General features: G+C 37.6%; 1 protein-coding gene across 9 annotated transcripts in view; it reads left to right on the plus strand.

The window, feature by feature from the left end:
• SPAG9 (sperm associated antigen 9) overlaps positions 1–24,283 on the plus strand; it is a 131,912-nt gene that overhangs the window by 30,977 nt on the left and 76,652 nt on the right. For 7 of the 9 annotated variants that reach the window (XM_023244410.2, XM_023244414.2, XM_023244412.2 and 4 more), the window contains 2 exons: positions 2,743–2,863; positions 20,744–20,814. In XM_023244410.2, coding sequence (XP_023100178.1) covers positions 2,743–2,863; positions 20,744–20,814 — 192 coding nt within the window. Of the gene's footprint in view, positions 1–2,742; positions 2,864–10,950; positions 11,032–20,743; positions 20,815–24,283 lie in introns of those variants that run through there. The other 2 variants (XM_045045028.1, XM_045045027.1) reach the window with 2 other exon arrangements.

The raw sequence follows: 24,283 nt of genomic DNA on the forward strand, positions 1-24,283 counted from the left end.
ATAGGAAGAACTCGGGTTGGATGCAGGCATTTTTTCTGGGGAAACATGGTTCATGGATATATCAAATTACCAAATGGGTCTGTGGACCTCTGGATGATTAAGAACCAATGTTTCCGAGGTTATAGGTTTCAAACGTCCAAAGATCAGGAAAATGTTCTCTAATATACGGAAATCAAATGGCTCTTGAGGGAAAGTAGATGAGTATGTTAGGGTTCTTTCAGTTTCTTATGCTAGAAACCATCTCAAATAAGCTTATGTAAAATAGGAATGCATTGGGTTATGTAACTGAAAAAATAAAAACGACTGGAAAATGCTGGCTCCAAGAACTACTGAATCTAGGACTCAAATAGTACCTTTGATTAGGATTTTATTCCTCCTTGCTCTTTGTTTTTCTTTATATTGGCTTCATTTCTCAGGCTCATTCTTTCCGTATGTTGGAAAAAAGATGTTCCTCTGCAGCTTAAGCCTGCTAATAAATTCTTAAGAGTTTGTGATTCCAGAGGAAAAGAGGTAGTATTCTTTCTAATAACTGGCAGGTATCCTGGAGAAGAATGACCTGTCTGGCTCAAGTCATATGCCCACCTCTAGGGAGATGGAGTCCTCACCAATTAAATTATATGGACTGAATAGAGTTAGCGTGGAACTGGAGAGAAGTTACAAAGGAGGGCGATGTGTGCAGACAAAAAACAGTGTCCACTATAGTGACTGAAAAGTTTCAGGACAGATAAAGCAAGTAATGAACAAGAAATTTCATATTAAAACTAGGGTGTATTTAGTGATATCTAAAGTTTTCTTGTGAACTCTATATTTTTCTATAGGGGCTTCAGTTTTTTTACTCTGAAAGTTTTTTTAACATTTGTTTATTCATTCATTTCTTTAACAAATATTTGAGCTGTCATCATTCTTTGTACCGGGAATACAACAGCAAAGAAAACAAAAATCCCTACCCTCATGGAGTCTACATTCTAGTGAGGCAAAGCAGATAATAAATAATTACCGAAATTTATAGTATGTTAGATGAGAGTAAGTGCTGGAGAGAAGAAAAGCAGAGAGGTAAGTAGGGACTGGGTAACTGCAGTTTTAAATACCACATGGAAAATCTTAGTAAGAAGGTGACATTTGAACAAAGATGTTAAGGAGGTGAGGAGGGAGCAAGCCAATTGGATATGTGAAGGAAGAGATTCCAGACTGTAGGAAGCAGCTGCAAAGGTTCTTCAGGGAAACTTGAACTAGACTGTGAGGGAGGTGGGGTGGGGAGGGGAAGAGTAGAAGAGGATGATGTAGATTGTGTTGGTCATGGGAAGCTATGGTAAAGATTTTGGTAGAACGTAAGTAATCTCAGGATTTTGAGCAGAGGAGTAAACTGATCTGACTTATCCCCCTTTTTTTAAAAGTATTTATTCATTTCGTAAAGTAATCTCTACACTCAACATGGGACTTGAACTCAAGACCCTGACATCAAGAGTGGAATGCTCTACCAACTGAGCCAGCCAGGCGCCCCATCTGACTTACTTGTTAAAGGTTCACTCTCACTACTGTGTTGAGAATGTGTTGTAGGGGCAACGGTGGAAGTAAGGACATTGGCTAGGAGGCAGTTGCTGTGGCCTTTATCCAGGCAATAGATAATGGTAGCACAGACCACGCTGATGGTGGTGATGATGAAAAGTAGTTGGATATGAAGGTAGATTTGCTAATGGATTGGATATGAGGTATTAGAGAAAGAGAAGACTCAAAGCTGACTCAAGTTTTGAGCCTGAACAATTGACCACAGTAATTAAAGGAACTAGCTAACACCAAGAGGAGCAAGCTTTGACATGTTGAGGTTAAGATGCTTATTAGACATTCAGATGAAGTTGTTCAGTAGGCAGTTGGACATGTAAATCTGGAATTGAGGTCTAGGCTAGAGACTGGACTAGAAATTTGGAGGTTGTCAGCATATAGTTAGTATAGTTAGCCATGGAACTGGATGAGATCATCAGAGAATAAGAGTAAACAACGAAGAGAAAAAGTTATCCAAGGACTGACCTTGTGAATGTTAAGAAATTGGGGAGAACAGAAAGAACCAACAAAGAAGACCAAGAAGGAACCACCAGTAAAGTAGAAGGAAAACAAAGTCCTGGAAGCCAAATTAAAAAAAAAAAAAAAAAAAAAGTTTTAAGGAGTGAGTGATCAGATGTCAAATGATACTGATAGAAGAATTAAGATGAAGAGACTGAGATTTAGTGATAATCTTCTTGACAAGAACAGTTTCAGTAAATTGAATTTTTGGTGAAGTTATTTCTAGTGAGTTCTCTTTTTCTCAGGAATTTAAACTCCATAGTTCAGGTAATCTAGAATCATTAAACAATTGAACAAATATTTATTGACACATCATCATTCTATAGTTCTCCATTTGTTGCACATGTTCTGTACAGCAATATGTAAAAAATTATGTCTTTAACTCATGAATATGCAAATATGCTAGTTAAAGTATTCATAAATTTGGAGTAGGATGTGTGTATTTTCTTTGGAATGCCAATGATATGAAGTGGAAGCACTTCATAAACTACTGTGTCATCTTTTTCCTTCTATATTTGGATGTTTTTATAGAGAAACTAAAAATCAACCTAAGTTCCTGATTCTGAGATCTTTCTGGGTAGTTAATGCCTAATTGTGATTCTTGATACCAACAAAGACAGGAATTGATAATGTTAAAAAATTTTCATTTCTCTAATGAAAATAATACTTTTCTTTTTCTATTAGAAATTCATTGAATTTGAAGACTCTCAAGAACAGGAAAAAAAGGATTTACAGACCCGAGTGGAATCTTTAGAATCTCAAACAAGACAACTTGAACTCAAAGCAAAAAACTATGCTGACCAGAGTAAGTAAAAATACTTCTCCTCTGTAACTGCACATTAAAGAGTGGGCTCTAATAGTGCAATGACTCATCTTGACATTTGACTGGTGTTCCAAGTATATGCTTGGAATTGTCATCCCAGTGAGACCTGGAAGCTAGGCTTAGTCCTTTTTTGTTCACATTTTCACATGGTACTGATGTCTACAGAAATGACTAAATCAGAGATACATTTAAGACTCTCTTCTTCAATTTAGCTCTGAGCCTTTGTTGGTGGTTAACATTATACTATATCCATTATTCAGGATTCTGATGTGTGTGCATGTGGATCATTTCTTCTGATTTTGATCAATTACACAAAGTGCCATTGCTTTCTGTATTGCTTTGAAATTTAAAAATGTGACAAAAACTCTAGCTCTGAAGTGTGTGTAATAGAATTACTGACTTCTGGGGGCATCTGGCTGACTTGGTAGGGCATGTGACTCTTAATCTCGGGGTCGTGAGTTCAGGCCCCACTTTGGGCACAGAGTTTACTTAAAAAAAAATACTTCTTCATTTTGTTCTTTTCTAGTGGAAAACCGAGGGAGTTTAAAGGAACAGAATATAATTTTTCAGAATTATTTCATTTTTAAGTACAATTTTATCTTATTTTTGATTTAAAAATAACTATTGTTTCAAACTCCGAGGATGATTTCTCTTTTTGGCTAATGAAAGTGGACCTAATTAAGTCAAAATTGGAAAAAGAAATGGGGAGAAACTTCATGGCCTATTTTCGTGTTTGATTTGGGCAGGCAGAGGAGCTCTCCAGTTTTCCCTCCCAGCACTGTAAACTCTCAAGAATCCTTGGGAGTGAGAGGTGGCCCATAGTTCTTCCTACATCAACCATTAAGGCTACATAGTGACACCTGCTGTCAAGGACAGGAATTCGTGGTGGCTAAACCTCACTGACTACCAGGCTTGGACTGTGACAACTGACTGCTTCTTTTAGCATTCTGGAATGGCCTAATAGAGCTAAATCCTGAATCACTTGGAATCTGGAGTTCAATCATTGTAGAATTCAAGGAGAACTGACATGGCTATTAAGCAGATGTCGTAGAAGGGAGCCAGTGGATGTTTGGTTACAGAAGCCAATTACAGTGAGACAAAATGAGCCATATGTCTTCTCTTTGTACTTTTAGGCTTGTAGATACCTAGAGGGCCCTATCTTTTCCTTTTTTCACATTGAATGTATCGAATGACTTCTGTGATTCCACTATAGAAATTTAAGGGGGGTAGGTGCCTGACTGGCTCAGAGTGTGATCAAGACTGGCTTTTGTAAGCCAGTTGTGAGTTCAAGCCCCAGGTTGCATGTAGAGCCTTCTTAGAATAGAAAAGAATGGATTGGAATGGATTGGAATGAATTGGAATGGATTGGAATGGATTGGAATGCAATGGAATGGAATGGAATCGAATCAAATAGAATAGAATAGAATAGAATAGAATAGAATAGAATAGAATAGAATAGAATAAATTACTTCACGAATTTAAGGTCTTAGAGAGCTGGATGATGGACTCCACAGTGCATACGCTAACAAATATATTACTGGAGTCACATTGCTGAGTACCACTCCTCTAGAGAAACAGTCTTGTGGCAGTCGCAAGCTTTTGGTACATTTTAAGAGTTGAGCATTCTCTAGTTAAAGAAGAAGAAAAATTAGCTGTTGAGATAATATTTTAATCCTAACGTGATTGTGTTTTATATCAGAGATTGTATTGTATTTTAGAACCAGACACTAAAGGCACAGTTGACAACCTCATTGTTCTACTTACTGTATTTTCCTCTTGATTCCTGAAGAGTTCCAAATTTTGGATTAAGACCTAGAAAGGAACTTCTTGTCTAGAATCCTTTTATACAGTAAGTAATCTGTTCGAATGATAAGGGAGATATTATAGGAAGAATTCCCCTGAAGCATTTTTCTTATGTTCAAAGGAAATACTGCTACTTTTTTCACAAAAGTACCTAAATGGCATAAATTACTAATTTTTTTCACATACACTTTATCCCTTTAATTACTAAAATTTCAAAAACCTGCTTCCTGTTCCTTTCTAGTAAATATAAACAAAATAAGCAATCTCTTAACTAAGATTTGTTATCCAGTCCAGTGAATCATATCCAACTTTTTTGGAATTGTCATGCTGGGTGGTATCTTTCTTCTCATTTCTCTCTGAGAAGTACTGATTACTAGTGTTTTCCATCTTAATTTAAAGTAATTAAAAAAATAAGGTATCATTTAAAAAATAATTGCTAATTCTCTAGGCAAGTGATGAAGAAATTCTTCAAGTAGATGTGGTCTTTGAGCTAAATTTAATCTGAAACTTTATTATTTAATTTCGTTAATAATGTAATATCCCACCAAGAAATTCTCTCCCTGGGAGTTTATCCCAGTTTGAAATAAATCTTGGTGTCTAAATAACAGTTAAAAAGAACTTGTAACTGTGGTTAATCAAAATTGACCGTTCAGATGCACAAAGCTTGTAACACTAGATCTCTTGGCTTGTGAGCTGAGGCTTTAATGAGTCGTGTTTTATTAATGCTTGTCTCCTCCCTTTTCCTTTGATATCTTGGAATATTTTTCTTTTGCATCTGGTTGCTTTCTTCTCTCTTCCTTCTGTTTTTTCTTTAAGCTTTAACGGGGTATAATATGAAATCTTAGTGTATTTAAAAATTTTCTTCCAAGACTTTATTTTACCACATTTAAATATCTGAAAAAAATTAGGGGAGGAAAATAATTTGAATGTTTTTTCATTTTATGCTCTTAGTTTTTCTCTCCCTCCGATCTCTAAATGAGTCAAAGCTCCTTATTTTTAAAAAAGGTGGTGGTAGGAGGTAATCTTTTCATTTATATTTTTACCCTTCCCGACTTATTGAGATGTAATTGACAAATAAGATGGTATATATTTCAAGGGTGCAGTGTGACAACTTGATATACATATACGTTACAAAAGGACTCTCACAATCAAGTTAACAAATCCGTCACCTGAGAATTATGTTTTTTTTTTAATTTTAATTTTTGTGGTGAGAATGCTTAAGATTTAGTCTCTTAAAAATCCAAATATATACTGCAATATTATTAACTGTAGTCACCATGTGATATGTGAGATCCTAAGAATGTATTCATCTTATAACTTAGAGTTTGTAGGCTTTGGCCTAGATCTCTGATAGGAGATAATCTTTAAGTATCACCAGTTCCCTACCCTTTTGGAAAACCAGGACGGGAAATATGTTTTTTAAAAGATGAAAACAGGTGCCTGGCTGGCTCAGTCGGTTAAGCGTCCGACCCTTGATTTTGGCTCAGGTCATGATCTCATGGTTCACAAGATTGAGCCCTCTGTTGGGCTCTGCACTGATGGCATGGAGCCTGCTTGGGATTCTCTCTCTCCATCTCTCTGTGCCCCCACCTGACTCGTGCATCTCTCTCTGTCAAAATAAATAAACTTAAAAAAAAAAAAAAGATGAAAACAAATGTAAACCAGTGTACGTAAAAGAGTATATGAATACTTTTTTGTATGATAGGCAACAGAATATCCAGACTACTTCATCTTATCAGTTTTTAAAAAATTTTTTTTTTTCAACGTTTATTTTTGGGACAGAGAGAGACAGAGCATGAACGGGGGAGGGGCAGAGAGAGAGGGAGACACAGAATCGGAAACAGGCTCCAGGCTCTGAGCCATCAGCCCAGAGCCCGACGCGGGGCTCGAACTCACGGACCGCGAGATCGTGACCTGGCCCTGGCTGAAGTCTGACGCTTAACCGACTGCGCCACCCAGGCACCCCATCTTATCAGTTTTTTAAAAGAATATATCGTGATTGTTACAGTTACTGTAATGCAATATATATTTGTATTGTCTTAAACTTTCAGTTTTGAGTGTATTTTTTGTGTTTCTAACATCTGTAATAAAAACTTAAGGCCACAGAAATTACTGATAATGATATTTATAATAGAGGAGGGATGGGTGCAGTTTTTTCTGTTTAGTGCCATTTTTTGCATGCAATATGATAGCAGTATCTTGTCTAATTTCTATGTTTATATTTGTATGTTAAGAGTCTTTAATTTTAGAGACTCTCTGTCACTTGTGATTAATATGTTTTAGGACACATATCCTCTTTAAAAAGTAGCCACAATGAAAGTCCCAAGTTCTGCTTTGAAGATTACTTCCTGTATTAAAAGGGGAAATTTTGGTTGTAGTCACTTGCTTTTGAGAAGCAAGAAAACATCAAGAAATAGGAACTGAATTAAAGGACATACTTTACGGCTTTTGATAGCATGGAATCTCTCAGGTTGTGGTATGATTTCACAATGTTGAGAAGTTGAGTCTATAAAAATTTTGTTACAGTTTTGTGGTCATGTTTAATTTTGGAGATTTCTAGTTGCTCTCTTTTCAAAATTTGAACTATGTAGGATATGTTTTGGTTTTTCCAACATGAATAAAGCATTTTTTAAAATGCCACTTTATATGATTTCTTATCTGGGAGTAACAATAATGCTTCTTTGTAGTTAATGTCTTGTGAGCCTTAAGGAAGAATCAGAAACATATATGGAGTGGAAAAATGAAATTGTGGGTTGAGGAAGGCCTGTCGGTTCTTGACAACTATGCAAGGAGTCTATAATCAGCCTTGCTATTCAAGATGTGGCATAATGGGTTCTTCATCACAAAATACTTTATATTCGTTAGTTCTTTTGTATATTGAGTACTTCTGTCTTGTAAGCCAAATATTACCTTAAATGAGCCAAGTAAATATAGATAGTTAAAAATATCATACTGCTATATGCCTGGCATTTAGCTTGGTACAGAAGAGTATGTTTGTGGTACAGAAGAATGTAATATGGTCATTGCAGTCAAAGAACTCCATATCATGGGGGGAAGGGCTGTATGTGACCATCTAGTCTTTTCCCATATGTGCTATGTTTTTATATCACTTCAGTTAGAGTGTATGTATAACTTTGTATCTTTTCCTTAACTCTGTCATGTTTCTCTTGTATAATCTTTATTCTTTTTTAAATGTGTGCCTACACCCATCATCCAGAAGCTATGCCATCTATTATCAATTCTTGTTTTCTCTGGAGAACTATGTTTTCTCCTTTATTCTAGTGAGAATTATTTAACGGCCACTTCGTTTTTTTTACCTTGGCTTCTGGAAACTCAGAACAAACTTAGAAGTGCAACCATAAGGACTAGTTTGTTGGACCTTACCTGGTTGGCATTTTTAAATTGTTTCTTTTTTTTTTTTTATCTGTATTTTACACACTTATAATGAATTGTTAGGATATATTCTTATAAGCTATCTCAAATCCTTTGTGGAATGAAAGAATGAATCAGGGTAAAAATAAATACAGGTAAACTGAAGCAAATTTCTGTTGGCTAGTTGGACACTTTTTCCAGTGTAGTGAATCATATTGGAGTAAATATTTTTTCAAACCTATAGGTTTCTTTATCTTTTGGTAATTTTCTTAGAATATATTTAAGGAAGCAGGGCAAGGAAGAGGAATATTTTAGTGGTTCTTGATTTATAATAGTGTTTGGTCATTTTTAATACGAACAGAATTGGAGAAGTAAGGTTTAGTAGCATATTTCATTTTGTTCATCATAACTTATGACTTTGACTCATTATTTGCAACATATTAACACACAGAGCTGATATGGAATCATTTATTGTTTGATTCTCTCTTGAGAAAACTGTTTCCCTTAAGCTCCTTGAATTTATAACAGGTGACTTTCCCTTGAATTGTGGAGATGATGGCAGTGATTTTAAGCTACTTAGGAAGTATTCTCTGAATCTGGTCTTCCTTCCTTTGAATACAAACCTATTTTTAAAAATTAAGCGGAAAAATGATTTTTGGATAATTGATGACATTTGTGGTGGAGCTTTATTCTGACCTTTATCTCTTTCCACCCCCTCCCCCCAAACAACATTCATTTGTTTTTTAAATTTGGTATCAAGATCATAGTCTAATAAGTTACTTTCAAATACCTTGAAACATATATTATTATTGGAAGGAAAACACTTTATAAGTATTAGCATATACTAGGTGGAAAGCATGGGGAGGTATTAAAATTATTAATGTACATATTTTCTTATTTTAAAGGAATAAGAGGATTAGGACAGACTTCTAATTCGAGGATTACTCATAAGCCAGGTCTGTCTGTTAATAATGTGAATGGTCAATTGAGAATTTTCACAACACAGAAGAAAGAGAAACCATTTTTAAGTTACCAGGTATAGATTCATACCAGTTAATAGTTAGAAGAGCCTAAATATTTTCTGTCACTGTTTTTCAAATCACTTAGAAAAAATGCCTTCAGGTTAAGAAAAGGCTTTATTAGCGCCTTTCCTGGGCTTTGTGATTGGCAGTAAATGTTAATATTCTGAGGATTTGAATAATATTGTAATAAGTCACTTTTTCCACTTTAATTTTTTCTTGTCATTAGGCAATCTCTTCTGTATTATTTTTACAATTATTAAAATAGAAAACTGATGATTTGTATTTTTGTTGAAAGCAGATTTTTAATAAGGCGGCTTTAGGAGTTTTATATCTCCTGATTTAAAAAAATGGCAAAATAAGGTGGGCTCAGTCACTTAAGTGTCTGACTCTTGATTTCAGCTCAGGTCATGTTCTCACAGCGCATGAGATGGAGCCCCACGTCCCTAGCGCAGAGCCTGCTTGGGATTTTCTCTCTCTCTCAAAAATAAATAAATAAACTTTACCAAAAAAAAAAAAAAAAAAAAAAAAAGGAATACATTATACAGAAAGTTTGTTTTTTTTTAAGTTACCTTTGGGGCATTTGAATGGCTCAGTTGGTTAAAAGTTCCAGTTCTTGATTTCGACTCAGGTCATGATCCCAGAGTTGTGGGTTTGAGCCCCACGTCAGGCTCCACGCAGAACTTGGAGCCTGCTTAAGAGTCTCTCTCTCTCTTTTTCCCCTCTCCCCCTCCCCCCAATAAAAAATAATAAAAAACTAAAAAATATTTTAAATAGCTACTTTTTAAGTTCATTTAGCTTAAATCTACTTCTTTGCAATGTTAAGAACCTCTAAATGTTTAATAAATTTTATACAAGGGTTTCTTTTTTAAGAGCCTATATCTGAGAGGGAAAGTAGAAAATTAAGCACAGGATAATTGATGCAAACACTAGCATTTTATTACTTCTGCTTCATTAAGTAATATCCTATGTGGTCTTCAGATCTGTTTTATGTTTCATTGTCTGTATTTGGACTCTCCCATTTCTGTAGTCTAGTGTTGTCTATTGAGAAGCTTAAGGTTATAGTTTATAATTAATATCCAGAGCTAAAGTTTCAGAGAAAATTAATTTTATGACTAACGGTGAAGGGATTTATGGTGATTTAGCTTAGAGAACAGAATAAAAAATGATTTGATTACTTCAAACATATAAAGGTATAGGTAAAGAAGATACCAAGTTGTTTTTCTGTAATTTTGGAAGGTTAAATTAGAGAAAATATATTTGTTGGTTTTGGTTGATCATGAGGAAGTATTTCTTAACCTTGAAGGTAAGGTGATACATAGGAATGTGTGCTAGGGGAAAGCATGGACTCTTCCTACATAGAGACTTTAGGTAGGAGAGTAGCCACCTTTCGGATGTGGATGGATTAGGTAACATCTTCAAGACAGAGACTAGGTCAGATCTCTACCATGGAGATTCTTTGAAGTTACTCTACTCTGTTTTTAGGATAGGATCATCAATTCATGAGAATTCTTTAGCATTTCATGTTGTCATTGATTAATAACATCTATCTGTCTGAAAGTCTTTTGAATTTTAGAGACACGGTGTAGGACGTAGTTGGCAGAGGAGAGGCTTTTATTACTGTTTTGGTGTGGTCGTCTGAGATTTGTTTTCTCTTAAGTCGGCATTTGATTCTTGCTTACCTGTTGAGACTTCCGATGCTCAATTGTTCAAGGAAAGGCTTCTGAAAGACCATTGCCAATCTTTTAAGGCCAAATAACCATTGGATTATCTGCCTTCCATGAATAGTAAGAACTGATGATTCCTTTTGAGAAGGCAAATAATGAGTTGGATACGGCATTCTAGCAGGTCTGTTTCTCTTTCTTCCCCCCATAGGCCTATCAGCAGTCTGATGGGGCAGAAGACAACAGAGATGGAAGGTGTTCCAAACTTGGCAAAGGCCATCAATCTAAGGAGGTAAGCTCTGATTTTGAGCAGGCAGAGCAGGTGGCTCTTCCTGCCTTAATCATGTCGTCTTGCTCTTTGGAAAGATGGATAGAAAGAAAGAGCATTCATAACAAGGCTGAATTATCTCTATTAGCTATTCAAAGGGGAAAATTTTGGATTAGTCTTTTGATTCTTCTATTTTCTTGCCCTCTCCCCCCTTTTCTTTTTAGATGTCCTGATTCATTTGATTTATTTGTTCTTCAGAATATTACCAGTTTTTTAAAAAATGGCAGATTAGTTTATTTGTTGTTTTAGGGTAGGAAGGATGAGCAGAATCTTGTTTATTTCCTCTTAATCTCAGGTTGTGACTAGTTTGATGAATAAAATGACAAGGCTTTAGGATTTTTCCTGGGATAATTCTCACATTTGGGTACACATGGGAACTATGAAACAAGAAATGATCTTTCATTACACCTCAGAAATAATGCAGCAATAATAGACATAGGTTAACTTTATGGTACTTGAGGCTTTCAGGGATGTCTGCCATCCTTGCCCAGTCGGGCCTTTCTTTCCTGCTTTTCCCGGGCCATCCCACTTCCCTTTTCTTTCCCCTTTACTGATTATTTAGTGGCATTTAGGACTTTGAAGAGATGGTTCTTCCCAGCATTTTTAAAAGTACTTCTCTGTTAAACACGATTCTATCTCATGTGGCCTAGGCCTTGAGAAAATGGAGTCCATTGACTATGCTGTGTTGAGTATTTGAAGTATTTTCAAAAGAGTGAGAGGTTCTGAATTTGTATTACCTGATCTTGGTGGTTAACTCATATACCTAAAAAGATAATACTAATATTTTGAATTACAGTAGAGGTAAAGAAAACATGAAATACAGTCGTAGATAGTTTCTACCAAGGTACTTTGCTGGAGGTTTTAGGTTGGAGAAAATCATCACCTTTAGAAAAACGTCCAGAAAATCATCCAAAATAACAAATTCATAAACTGTTTAAAATCACCATGGGGTAACATACCTTCGATGATTTAGAATGTTTAAGAGAATTTAGAGTTAATGCGTGTTTATAAGCTAATTTGTGGGTTAAAGTAACTGTAGTTGCTATAGTAACCAAGCCACAAAATACATATGTAATGACTCCAATGTTATGTTATTTCTTGTTCATGTGAAGTTTAAAACAGATGTTTCCAGTAGAGATGCAGGCTCTTTCCAACTTTTGGCTCCCAAGTTCATCATACTCGCTTGCAGTAAGGTAGAGGAGAGGGGAAAGGGAATGGACAGTTTTGTGTGGAAGGTTTCTTTTGGACCAGGCCTCAGGAGTGGCGCACAACAGCATTTGCATCTACTTCAGTGGCTGTAACTCAGTCAGGAGCTAACTGTAGAGGCTGGGGCATACCATCAAGCAGGGTGTCTAAGAGAAAGAGGAAACTGATTAGTATCTGGCCAGTCTTTGCCTCAGCTTAAGAGCTTTAGTAGGTGGCGCATGACTTTGCTCAAGTGTTGAGGCAAGAGAGTGAATGTACCTACAGCTTAGCGATCATCTGCCTGTTCTTTCTACTTGTGATTTATCTGAGGAAGAAAAGATGGCAAATTTTAATGAAAATATAGTATTTATAATTTGTGCTCGTATATAATCTGATTTTTTTAAGTTATTAATTTATTATTTCTGAGAGAGAGAGAGAGAGAGAGAGAGAGAGAGAGAGAGAGAGAAAGACACAAGCAGGGGCGGGACAGAGAGAGGGAAACACAGAATCTGAAGCAGGCTCCAAGTTCTGGGCTGTCAGCACAGAGCCTGGCGCGGGGCTCTGCGAGATCATGACCTGAGCCGAAGTCAGACACTTAACCAACTGAGCCTCCCAGGTGCCCCTGAAATCTGAGTTTTAAATAACCTCAGTGTTATTCTGGCTTAATTTTTATTATCACTTTAAAACTCTTCGCTGCATTTTCATTTACTCAACAAACATTTACTAAGTGTTGAGATTTTCTTTTGTTCTCTTATCATTTGACTTCCTGTCTTTTCCTTTAAAAAATAGGTTACTACTCAATTATGTCATTTTTTGCTGCTTGTGCTAGGAATAGGTTTTGAATGACATCTTGTCACTTTAAAAAAATATATAATTCACAAGGTGCCTGGCTGGCTCAATTGGTGGAACTTGCAACTCTTAATCTCAGGGTCTTGAGTTCAAGCCCCATGCTGGGTGTGGAGCCTGCTTAAAATAAAAAATATATATATATATAATTCACATACTGTTCAATCCACCTTTTTAAGAGTGTACAAATCAGGGGTTTTTAGTATATTCACAAGGTTGTACAGCCACCACAAGCACCTTAATTCCACATCACTTTCGCCATTCCACATAGAAACCCATACCTATGGTACCTGCTCCTCGTGCCCTGCCTTCCCCAGCCCCTGGCAGCCACTAATCTGTTTTCTGTTTCTATGGATTTGCCTATTCTGGACATCTCATGTAAGTGGAATCATACAGGATGTGGTCTTCTGTAACTGGCTTCTTTCCCCTGGCAGAAGGCTCATCCGTGTTGTAGCGTGTATCAGTAGTACTTCATTCCGTCTCAGGGCTGAATGATATTCCATTATGGGGACCTACCTTGGTGGACCCCTCCCCTTTCCCCTGCCTTTTAATTGCCTGTGTATCCGCTAGTCTCAGAACCAGAAAAAAAAACAAACAAACTCTAACTTGGCCATCTGAAAGCCTATGTAGTTTTGCAGAGTTGAGGATAATGAACAACCCCTTTGGGAAGATATCCCTTGGGATTCCGATATCCTGGCTTGTTTAGTTCTGAGTTCATGCGTGAGAAAGTGGATAACTTAATGTTTGAACCATCTTTGTAATGGTGTGGCTGTCTACTACTTAATAGGTAATGTATTTTGGTGTTTTGTTTTGATTTATATCATTAGCTGTCAATGATACATTCTGGATATAATGATATAAAGTAACATTTAAGTTTTCTGCTTAATCATAATGGGATACAGAAACAAATCACTTAAGAACCTCAAGTAAATAGACTGAGATGAATAGACTATAATTTATTCTTACACTGGAGTAGAGAGGAGGGTGAAAGTGGATAATACTTAGGCTAGAGACATTGATGATCATTTCTACAGGTTTAAATCTATCTTATGCAGACATTCTAACCATGAGATAATTTGCCTGTTTTTATTTTAAAACTCAAGGTGGAGGGGCGCCTGGGTGGCTCAGTTGGTTAAGCACCTGACTCTTCGTTTCGGCTCAAGTCATGATCTCATGGTTCGTGGGTTCAAGCCTCATGTCGAGCTCCTTGCTGATAGTGCAGAGCCTGCTTGGGATTTCTGTGTCTCCTCCTCCTCCTCCTCCTCCTCCTCCTCCTTCTTTCTTTTTTAAATTAATTAATTTATTTTTAAGAGAGAGAAAGAGAGAGTGTGAGTGGGGCAGGGGCTGAGAGAGAAGGGGACAGAGGATCTGAAGCAGGCTCTGTGCTGACAGCAGAGAGCCCAATGTGGGGCTTGAACCCATGAACGTGAGATTATGACCTGAGCTGAAGGCAGACACTTAACCAACTGAGACACCAGGCGCCCCTCTCTGTCCCTCTCCTGCCTGCTCTCTCTCTGTCTCTCTGTCTCTCTCAAGATAAATATAAAATTAAAAAATAATAAAATAAACTTAAAAAATAAGGAAATGAGCGATCAAGCCCTGAAAAGATACCGAGGAACCCCAAATGCGTATTACAGAATAAAAGAAGCCAATGTGAAAAGGCTACATACCGTGTGATTCCAGCTCTGTGGAGATTCTGGAAAAGGTAAAACTATGGAGACAGTAAAAAAGATCAGTTGCTGCCAAGGTTAAAGGAGAGGGATGAATAGGTGGAGCACAGGAATTTTAAGGCAGTTAAACTATTTCTATGAAACTATAGTGGTGGTTACATGTCATATATATTTGTCCAAATCTGTAGAATATTCCACACCAAGAGTAAATCCTAATGTACATTATATATAGACTTTGGGTGATAATGATGTGTCAGTGTAGGTTCATTGACTGTAACAAACATACCACTCTTGTGCAGGATGTGGATAGTGGAGGAGGTTGTGGCGGGCGGGGGGAGACGGGTATATGGGCGCTATGTACTTCCCACTCAATTTTGCTGTGAACTTAAGACTGCTATAAAAAATAAAGTTGAGGGGCACCTGGGTGGCTTACTCGGTTAAGTGTCTGAGTCTTGATTTTAGCTTGATTTAGCTATGAGATCACGACCTGAGCCAAAGTCGGACACCCAACCGACTGAGCCACCCAGATGCCCCTAAATGCCTTTTTTTGTATGATGTATGCTAAGAAAAATAGAAATGGACAATTTCTATGAGATTAGTAAGTATATTTTGAAAGAGGTGGTTAGAAAATGGGTTGATAATCCCATGTTATTTTTGAGGCAAAAGTAAGAATGTGATGTCAAATGGAAATCAATTAAGCAGAAACCCGAATGGGCTAGAAAACTGTGGGCGGAGGCTTAAGGAAGTATAGATAGGGATAATCCAAAATGTTTAAGGGAGAGCAAAATGATTAATAGGACTTCTAAGGAATATTTATAGATGAAGCTAAGCCAGTTTCAACAATAGTCATGTTCATTAAGGTAAATGTACGAAATCTCTGGCAATCATGGTATACTGGGGTTTTATATCTCCTTTCACACGGTCTTGTTGTTAAGTACTAATACACTGCAACAAAGCCAAACCAACATTGATAAGCAAATTGCCATCAAACCAGCGAGGACCTGTTTCTGTAAGCTTTAAGCCCAGCTCTGTCCACATCACTTGTACAAACTTCAAGCTTCTTTCCAAGGTGACGTTGATGCTTCGTTTCCTATATTGCTCTGCTAGGGCTGCCACAACAAAATACCCTAGAAATTTATTTTCTCACTGTTCTGGAGGCCGGAAGTCCAAGATCAAAGTGTTGGCAGGTTTGCTTTCTTCTGAGGTCTCTCTCCTTGGCTTGCAGATAGCTGCCTTCTCTCTGTGTCTTCATATGGTCTTTTCTCTTTGCATGTATGGGGAAAAAGAGCTTTTATAAGGATACCGATCCTATTGGATGAGGATTCCACCTTTATTTTTTATTTTAAGATGTAACAATGTACATTCAACACCCTTCCGTTCAGTTCTAGGCACCACCCCATGTCAGCACATGTATATACAGCGCATTCCTTCTAACAGTACCTTTGCTGAATTTGAAAAACACATGTGTGCCAGGTGCTATTCCTGATACCAGCTCTAATGTACTATCATTATTTGTCGAGTATAAGTAAGGAAACTAAGGCCCAGAGAGATTGATATACGCAAGGTAACATAGCTAGGAAGTAGCAAAGCCACCACGTCGTGTCCGTCGTATGATTATTATAATTCACATCACCAACCACCTAATGACAAATTTGGTTCCAATTTGGGAGTTGTTATAAAATGTATTGCATAGAACATCCATTTTCACATCTTTGGGCTTTGCTGTGCTTCTGTAGGGGTAAGTAAGAGTAGTAGTGCTGAGTCAAAGGATATATACATCCCTTATTTTATTAGATATCACCAATATGACCTTCAAGTGGGTGATTCCAATGTATTTTCCCATGATGCCCATCTTTTTTCTTTCTTTCTTTTTATAATTCTCCATTCTGGTAACATTTTGCTCATCTCCCTATACTTTTTTTTTTTTTTTTTTTTAGTTTATTTATTTTGAGAAAGGGAGAGAGAGTGAGAGGGGGGGAGAAGCAGAGAGAGGGAGGGAGGGAGGGAGAGAGAGAGAGAGAGAGAGACAGAGAGAGAGAGAGAATCTGTACTGTCAATGCAGAGCCTGTTGCGGGGCTTAAACTCAGGAACTGTGAAATCATGACCTGAGCGAAACCAAGAGTTTGACGCTTAACTAACTGAGCCACCCAGGCATTCCCCATATCCCTGTACATTTTATTTATTAAAAAAAAAAAAATTTTTTTAATGTTTGTTTATTTTTGAGAGAGAGACAGAGACAGAGACAGAGACAGAGACAGAGACAGAGCATGAGTGGGGGACGGGCAGAGAGAGAGGGAGACACAGAATCCAAAGCAGGCTCCAAGCTCCAAGCTCTCAGCACGGAGCCCAGTGTGGGGCTTGAACTCAAAAATGGTGAGGTCATGACCTGAGCCGAAATTGGACGCTTAACTGACTGAGCCACCCAGGCACCTCTCCTTATACATTTTAATGGAAAATTGGCACAATTTGTTTGTAATGGTTCTGAATAGTCTGTTTAAATCCTCTGCTAGATGTTGAACTCACAGAATTTGTTGGATAACATAGAGAATAATGAGTATTGAAGTCAAAGAAAATACCTATGTGAGTAGGTGTACATTGTATTTGGACTAGGGTAGGGTGGGATTGTACACACAGTAAATTAATCAGGTCACTAACTCCTCCCCAAAGGCAACCACTACCCTGATTTCTGACACTTCAGATTAATTTCAGATTAGCTCAGTGTGTCTTTGAACTTTGTATTCTTTGGCTTCTCCTTCTTTCCCTCAGTCTCCTGTGTGTGATATTCATCCATGATGTGTGCAAATAAGTTCTTCATTCTCGGGTTGAATAGTATTCCCGTATAGGAATGTTTATCCATTCTGCTGTTGATGGACATTTGGGTTGTTTCCAGGTTTGGATTATTACAAATAATGCTGCTTCGAGCATTGTTTTAAATGCCTTTAGGTTGGGGGTGCCTGGGTGGCTCAGTCAGTTGAGTGTCCAACCTGGGGTCAGGTCGTGATTTCACGGTTTTTGGGTTCAAGCCCTGCATCAGGCTGTCTGCTGTCAGCACAGAACCCACTTTGGATCCTCTGTCTCCCTCTCTTTCTGCCCCTTACCTGCATTCTCTCTCTCTCTCAAAAATAAACATTAAACAATTTTTTTTTAAATGCCTTATGCATTTCCTAGCAATGAACTTGTTTTGTCACGGGGTTGGCAAATAGACAACTCTATCAAATCTTGCCAAACGATGTTCAGATGGGGTCTACCGGTTTTTATTCCCACAGCAGTATATGAGAGTCCCACCTTGCTCCTTATTCTTACCAGAAGTTGGTGTATTGGGTTTCTCATTTTAGCTGTTCTGATGGGCGTGCAACAACTGTGTTACATTTTGGTTTTAATATGCGTTTCCCTGATGATTAATAAAGTTAGAGCCGTATTTTTCTTGGCGGTTTGATACCTTTCAGCCATAGTGTCTGTGGCTAGGTTCTTTCCATAAGAATGGAGGGTGTTTTTGTTTGAAGCCAAAGGAGCAGTGTCTATACAATTTTCCCCCAAGTGAAATTTTAAAGTAGTCTCCGATATATGAACAGATTAAAAGGAGTATTTCTTGAGAGGCAACATAGCATGGTAATTAAAAACAGATTCTGGACCCAGACTCGTCCATTTAGGAATCTTACAGTTTTGCCATTTACTAACTGTGTGTGACTTCAGACAAGTTGTTTAACCTCTGTTTGCTTCAGTTTTCTCATCTCCAAAATGAACGTAGTATTAATACTTCATCAGAAGGTTCATGTCAGGCTCAAATAAATTTGTGTATAGAAAGCACATAGGACAGTGCATGGTCCGTAATAAGCACTATAAAATGTTAGCTTCTATTAGTAGTGGTGGTGATGCTGATATCAATCTGTTTTATGAATTCATGTCGAGTGAGCTGATGAAAATAATGAGGCTGTACTGTTGGGCACAAATTTAAACTAGAAGTTTGTGGATGATAGTTGAAATTTTACTTCAGACTCAACCTCCAATTTTAGTTTTGTTGCACAATACCAAGAAGGTCTTGATAAACACAGATGAACACTTAAAAATAGATAAGGTTTGGGTCGCCTGGATGGCTCAGTCGGTCAATTGTCTGACTCTTGATTTCAGCTCAGGTCATGATCTTACAGTTCGTGGGTTCGAGTGCCGCATTGGGCTCTGCACTGACAGTGAGGACCCTGCTTGGGATTTTCTCTCTCCCTCTCTCTTTGCCCCTCCCCCACATGGGCTGTCTCACTTTCTCTCTCAGAATAAAAACTTAAAAAAAAAAAAAAGATTAAGGTTCACCCAGTAGTCTCAGGTTTAAGGTTTTAGATCAATTTAATTGACAAAAAATAGTAGAAAACATTTACATTTTTTACATTTTTTTACATTTTTTGCATTTTTACATTTACATTTTACATTTTTGAAATTGTAACTAAATATCTATAATTTGCTTGGATTTCCTGTGTGTAAATGAAAATCACAGAAGCAGCACTAAAAATTATTATGGTTTCGATATCTACTGTGTTATCACAATACCTCTGCATTACAAGTTTGCTTATCATTGCTTTTAGCCACAGGCCTACAGTTTCTCTAATTAATGACATTGTCAAGATATTCAAACAAAGGTGGCAAGTAAAAACGCACAAACCAGAGATGAGGGTCCTGGCAGCACAAGTTAGGCGCTGTTCGGGGTGCGCCGTGTGAACATTCGGTGCAGGCAAACATTTCGTGCGTGCGCTGTTCTGGTTCGTAGTAGTTACTCAGACAGCCATCTGCCTCGGTCACAGGCGGCGGCTTCCGAGCGGTCTTGCGTGTCTGCAGCTTGCTGACCCTCCCTCACACCTGAACATTTCCAATTAATCTGTCTTTTAAACAGACTTAAATGAGTATCTTGACAAGCTCCTGTGGCACCAGCTTTATTTTTCCCCATCAGATTGTCCCTCACTGCTCCTTAGCTAGTACGGGCTGCTCTGGGCTGGCCAGTCTCCCCTCTGCCTCGCCACCATCGTGGTTTTGTGGCCCCTTCCCTGTGGTAACGGTGCCCGTACATTCTCATCACCATCTGTCCTGAATACTGGAATTTAATTTCTTTGTGGTCCTGCTTGAACTCTACCTTCTCTCAGAATCAATCCTGGCTGATACCATTATTTCCTATGAAATCCTGTCCTAATGTTCTATATCTCAGGATCTAAAACTTAAAAAAAAAAAAAAAAAAAAGGTATTGTAAAGATGTACTCTGTGAGCACTGCCCCAAATCAGTGCCACGCACAAACTCCAGCAGGGGGAGCTAAATAAAAGAAGATGAGTCCCTGAAATTAAGACCTGAAGCAGAAAAAGTACTTGTAAACAATGATGATTTCGCATACTGCTCAGTAGTGGAAAAGAGCTTGAATAATGTTAGAAATCAATGATTTGGGACCATAGAAGTTAAAACTTCTATGAGGGGATTTGTAAAGTACTTTTGAAAGAGAATTCTGTATCATGTTGAAAATTTATGTACGTGGGATGACTTTATAAACATCTGTATATTAGGAGAAGCAATTTGATGTTTAAATTAAAAAAAATTTTTTTTAACATTTATTTATTGTTGAGAGAGAGAGACAGAGAGCGGGGGTGGGGGGGAAGAGAGAGAGGGTGACACGGAATCCGAAGCAGGCTCCAGGGTCTGAGCACAGAGCCTGACTTGGGGCTTGAAGCCACGAACCCATGAGATCATGACCTGAGCCGAAGTCAGATGCTTAACAGACTGAGCCCCCCAGGTGCCCCATAGGGGCTTTTTTTTTTAAGCCAGTTTATCCCCCACACCTGAAAGTTTTATTTATCAAGGATGGTGAAATGAGCTTGATTTTGAGAAGCAATGAGTCCTAAAGTTGCTAAGACTTAGGGATAATCTATTCCAGGTTTTGGAGATGGGATTTTCAAGTAAATTTCTTATATTTTGTTCTGATTAAATATATGTATCTTAATTTCAGTTAGCAGACTTGAAGAAAGAGAAGCAGAACTGAAGAAGGAATATAATGCATTACATCAGAGACACACTGAGGTGGGTTTCTGGGTTCTTATCATGCTAATATTTAAATAAAGCAATTAACCTTAGAAGTTATGTCTTGATTTTTCTTTGAAAGTGAGCTGGTATCATTTTGGGGGGATTATGTCCAGAAAACATTAAATTTCCTGTAGTATTTACCTCATTACCAAATGTTGACTTTTATTGTTTTTTGTTTTTTGTTTTTTTAATCTGGAATTAACTTTTCATGTGAATTAGTGTGCCACAGAATAACACAATTATTGACAGTTCCAATAGTTGTTTCTTTGGCTGGCTAATATGTGCATAATAAAAAGTCTACATGATGCTAATATGACAGAATTAATTTGTTACCGGTTGGGATATGATGGATTGGTAAATTATTGGTAAGAGTTTCTGTATTTATAATCCAGTATAAAGGACTTATTTGCACTAAGCTCATAACAAATAACATGAACAAATGGTGTATTAAATCAGAATGACTCTAAAACAGGTTTTCTGCATGAAATTTCATTATTTTAAATTAATAACTTTAGCACATAATCTCTCCAAAGCAAATAAGAAAATGTACCTGAGCATTTTTTAAACCTTTTTATGATTCTCTGTCAGCCTTTCATATGTTGTTGTTGTTACAGTCTCCTTAACATGGAAATGATTTTTGTGTTTCGTGGTCAGTCTGGGGTTCACAAGCCTCAATAAAATAGACTTTTCATAGACTCAAGCATTGTTGGTTATATGAAAAAAGTAACCCTCTTTTTTTCCCCTTTCTCATCGAAATCTCTCCCAAGATGCAGATGGTTCCAATTTTCAGCTTCCATTTTTCTTTCACTAGTTTGTGATCTCTTAGCCTGCCTGTGGTGGGAACCTATATTGTTGCTTTTAAGGAAGATAAAACCCCACTGTGTCCAGTTTCATTTGCTTTGGAATAATGTGCTTAATACTTTCTTGAGGAGGGGATGGAATTTCTGACATATGAGGTTTGATTATTACGATTTTAGTTTTTGTAGCCACGCATGAAGAATTGACACTCAGTGATGGAGGGAAAAGATTGGCCACAGAGGGCTGGAACCAGAGGGCTGGAACCGTGGAGCCCTGAGAAGACAGGAATAGCTTAAGCAGCAGCCTTTTCAGTGTGTGAAAAATACCTACATTTAATAAGATGACATTTGGTGGATACTAAGACTACTCAAAACCAGTTGATGGGTAATCTTGTTGTTGGTTCTTTTTACACCAGACCAGTGCCTGAACAACCAGCAGTGCTTATCAGTGCTATAATTAGAAATATGTTTGGGGTGCCTGGCTGGCTCAGGCAGTGAAGCAGCTGACTCTTGATTTCATCTCGGGTAATGATCTTGGGGTTCGTGGAACTGGACCCCGTGTTGGGGTCTGTGCTGACAGCATGGAGCCTGCTTAGGATTCTCTCTCTGCCCCTCTCCAGCACACATGTGCGCTGTCTCCCTCTCTCTCTCTCTCATAAAATAAATAAACTTTAAAAAATAGAAATATGTTTGGGGGAATATGTTTATTGCCACAGATAATCGATAGTGATGAATAATGAACAATCATTTTGTTTTCTCGTCGACGTTCTAACCTGTGTAATAATTGAGGATTGTTAAATTGAAGTATGTATAAAATGAATATATGATTTAAAAAAATTACTGTGAAGTGAAATTTCATATTTTTCTCATTTATTTAATAAAAGTGAAGATATGTTCCTACAGAAAAAAGTCTGACATCTTAACTTCTAATGAAAAGATATAATAAGTTTCCTATTTCCTCTGCCCTGATAGGCTCCTCTTATTTTGCTCTGCCCTCAGGAAGGCTTATGTAACACAGATGTAGCTGCTTTGAAATATGGGTCTGTCTGCCTTGGACCACATTTTCCTGTGTTTGCACATCTGTACTAGAAATGCCATTATTAATTTAGCAATTAAAAATAGCTTTCTATGCTAATGAACTAGATATCCTGAAGGTAAATTCTGGAAACCTTTAGGGAAAGGAAGTTTGAAGGATTTAACCTTATTTTTTTACTATCACTTGCAACTAAGGTAACCTTTTTTATGCTCACATAAAAGAATTGTTTAAATTTAAGGCACTTTTGGTATGCCTGGGCGGCTCAGTTGATTAAAAGTCTGACTCTTGATTTTGGCTCAGGTGATGATCTCAGGGTTTGTGAGATTGAGCCCCACGTCAGGCTCTGTGCTGACAGCGCAATCCTGCTTGGGATTCTCTCTCTCTCTTTCTCTGCCCCTCTTCTCTCTCTCTCTTTCTCTCATAAACTTAAAAAAAAAAATAAATAGCACTTTTATCAAATACCTTGTTTTCTGCCTAAGAGAAATCTCCTATGGTTCTTTTTATAACGTGAATAACTGCTGTCTCTAAACAAATCAAAAATTTTGTACCAATTACTGAATATACTTAAAAGAAGATATTGCCTTCAAGAGGGCAGTGGAGGAAATAAAAACATTAAGTAATTGTGAGGCACTTGGGACACGTGTACATACTCTTATATTAGTTACCCAAAACTTGAACTCTGGTGTTACATCAGGGAGTGTTTAAATGCATTCTTATTTCATCCTGTGGCCAAACTCCCATCATTCACCCCACTTTACAGATTGAAGTTTAGAAAGGGAATATGAAGTGATTTGTTCCAAATTCCATGCTAGTATGTGACTGGATTTGAACCTATGTCTTCATATTCTGTTGCCTGAATCAATCTTTTTCTTTCTTTCTTTCTTTCTTTCTTTCTTTCTTTCTTTCTTTCTTTCTTTCTTTCTTTCTTTCTTTCTTTCTTTCTTTCTATTTTTTTTAGGTTTATTTATTTACTTTGAGAGAGACAGAGACAGAGTTGGGGGGGGGGGGCAGAGAGAAAGGGAGAGAGAGAGAGAGAGAAAATCCATGCTGTCAGCATGGAGCCCACTGTGGGGCTCAAACCCACGAAATGGCGAGATCATGACCTGAGCCGAAACCATAGTCACCCAGGCGCCCCTGTTGACTGAATTTTCTTTTATTTTTTTATTAAAAAATTTTTTTTTAACGTTTACCTATTTTTGAGAGAGAGAGACAGAGCGTGAGCAGGGGAGGGGCTGAGAGCGAAGGGGACACAGAATCCAAAGCTGACTTTAGGCTCCAAGCTGTCAGGACAGAGCCCGATGTGGGGCTCGAACTCACAAACCATGAGATCGTGACCTGAGCCAAAGTCAGAAGTTTAACTGACTTAGCCACCCAGGTGCCCCTGCCTGAATTTTCAATAACACTTTTAGGTATGGAACATATAAATGTTAAAAACACTAGAAATTTTTCTGTGCCTCTTTGCCTTATGGCACTGCAACAACTTTAAGAATAGTGGCTTTGCAGGTATAGATCTATGATTCTTGGGCTGCATATGGAGAGATTCACGACAACACGATTAGAGGAATACATGCCACTTGTCTCCAAAACCTCGCTTACTGCCTTACTTTTCAGTTTTAGCCAAGATCAACATGAC

Source organism: Felis catus, chromosome E1 (assembly GCF_018350175.1).
Source record: "Felis catus isolate Fca126 chromosome E1, F.catus_Fca126_mat1.0, whole genome shotgun sequence".
In the NCBI taxonomy this organism is placed as follows: domain Eukaryota; kingdom Metazoa; phylum Chordata; class Mammalia; order Carnivora; family Felidae; genus Felis; species Felis catus.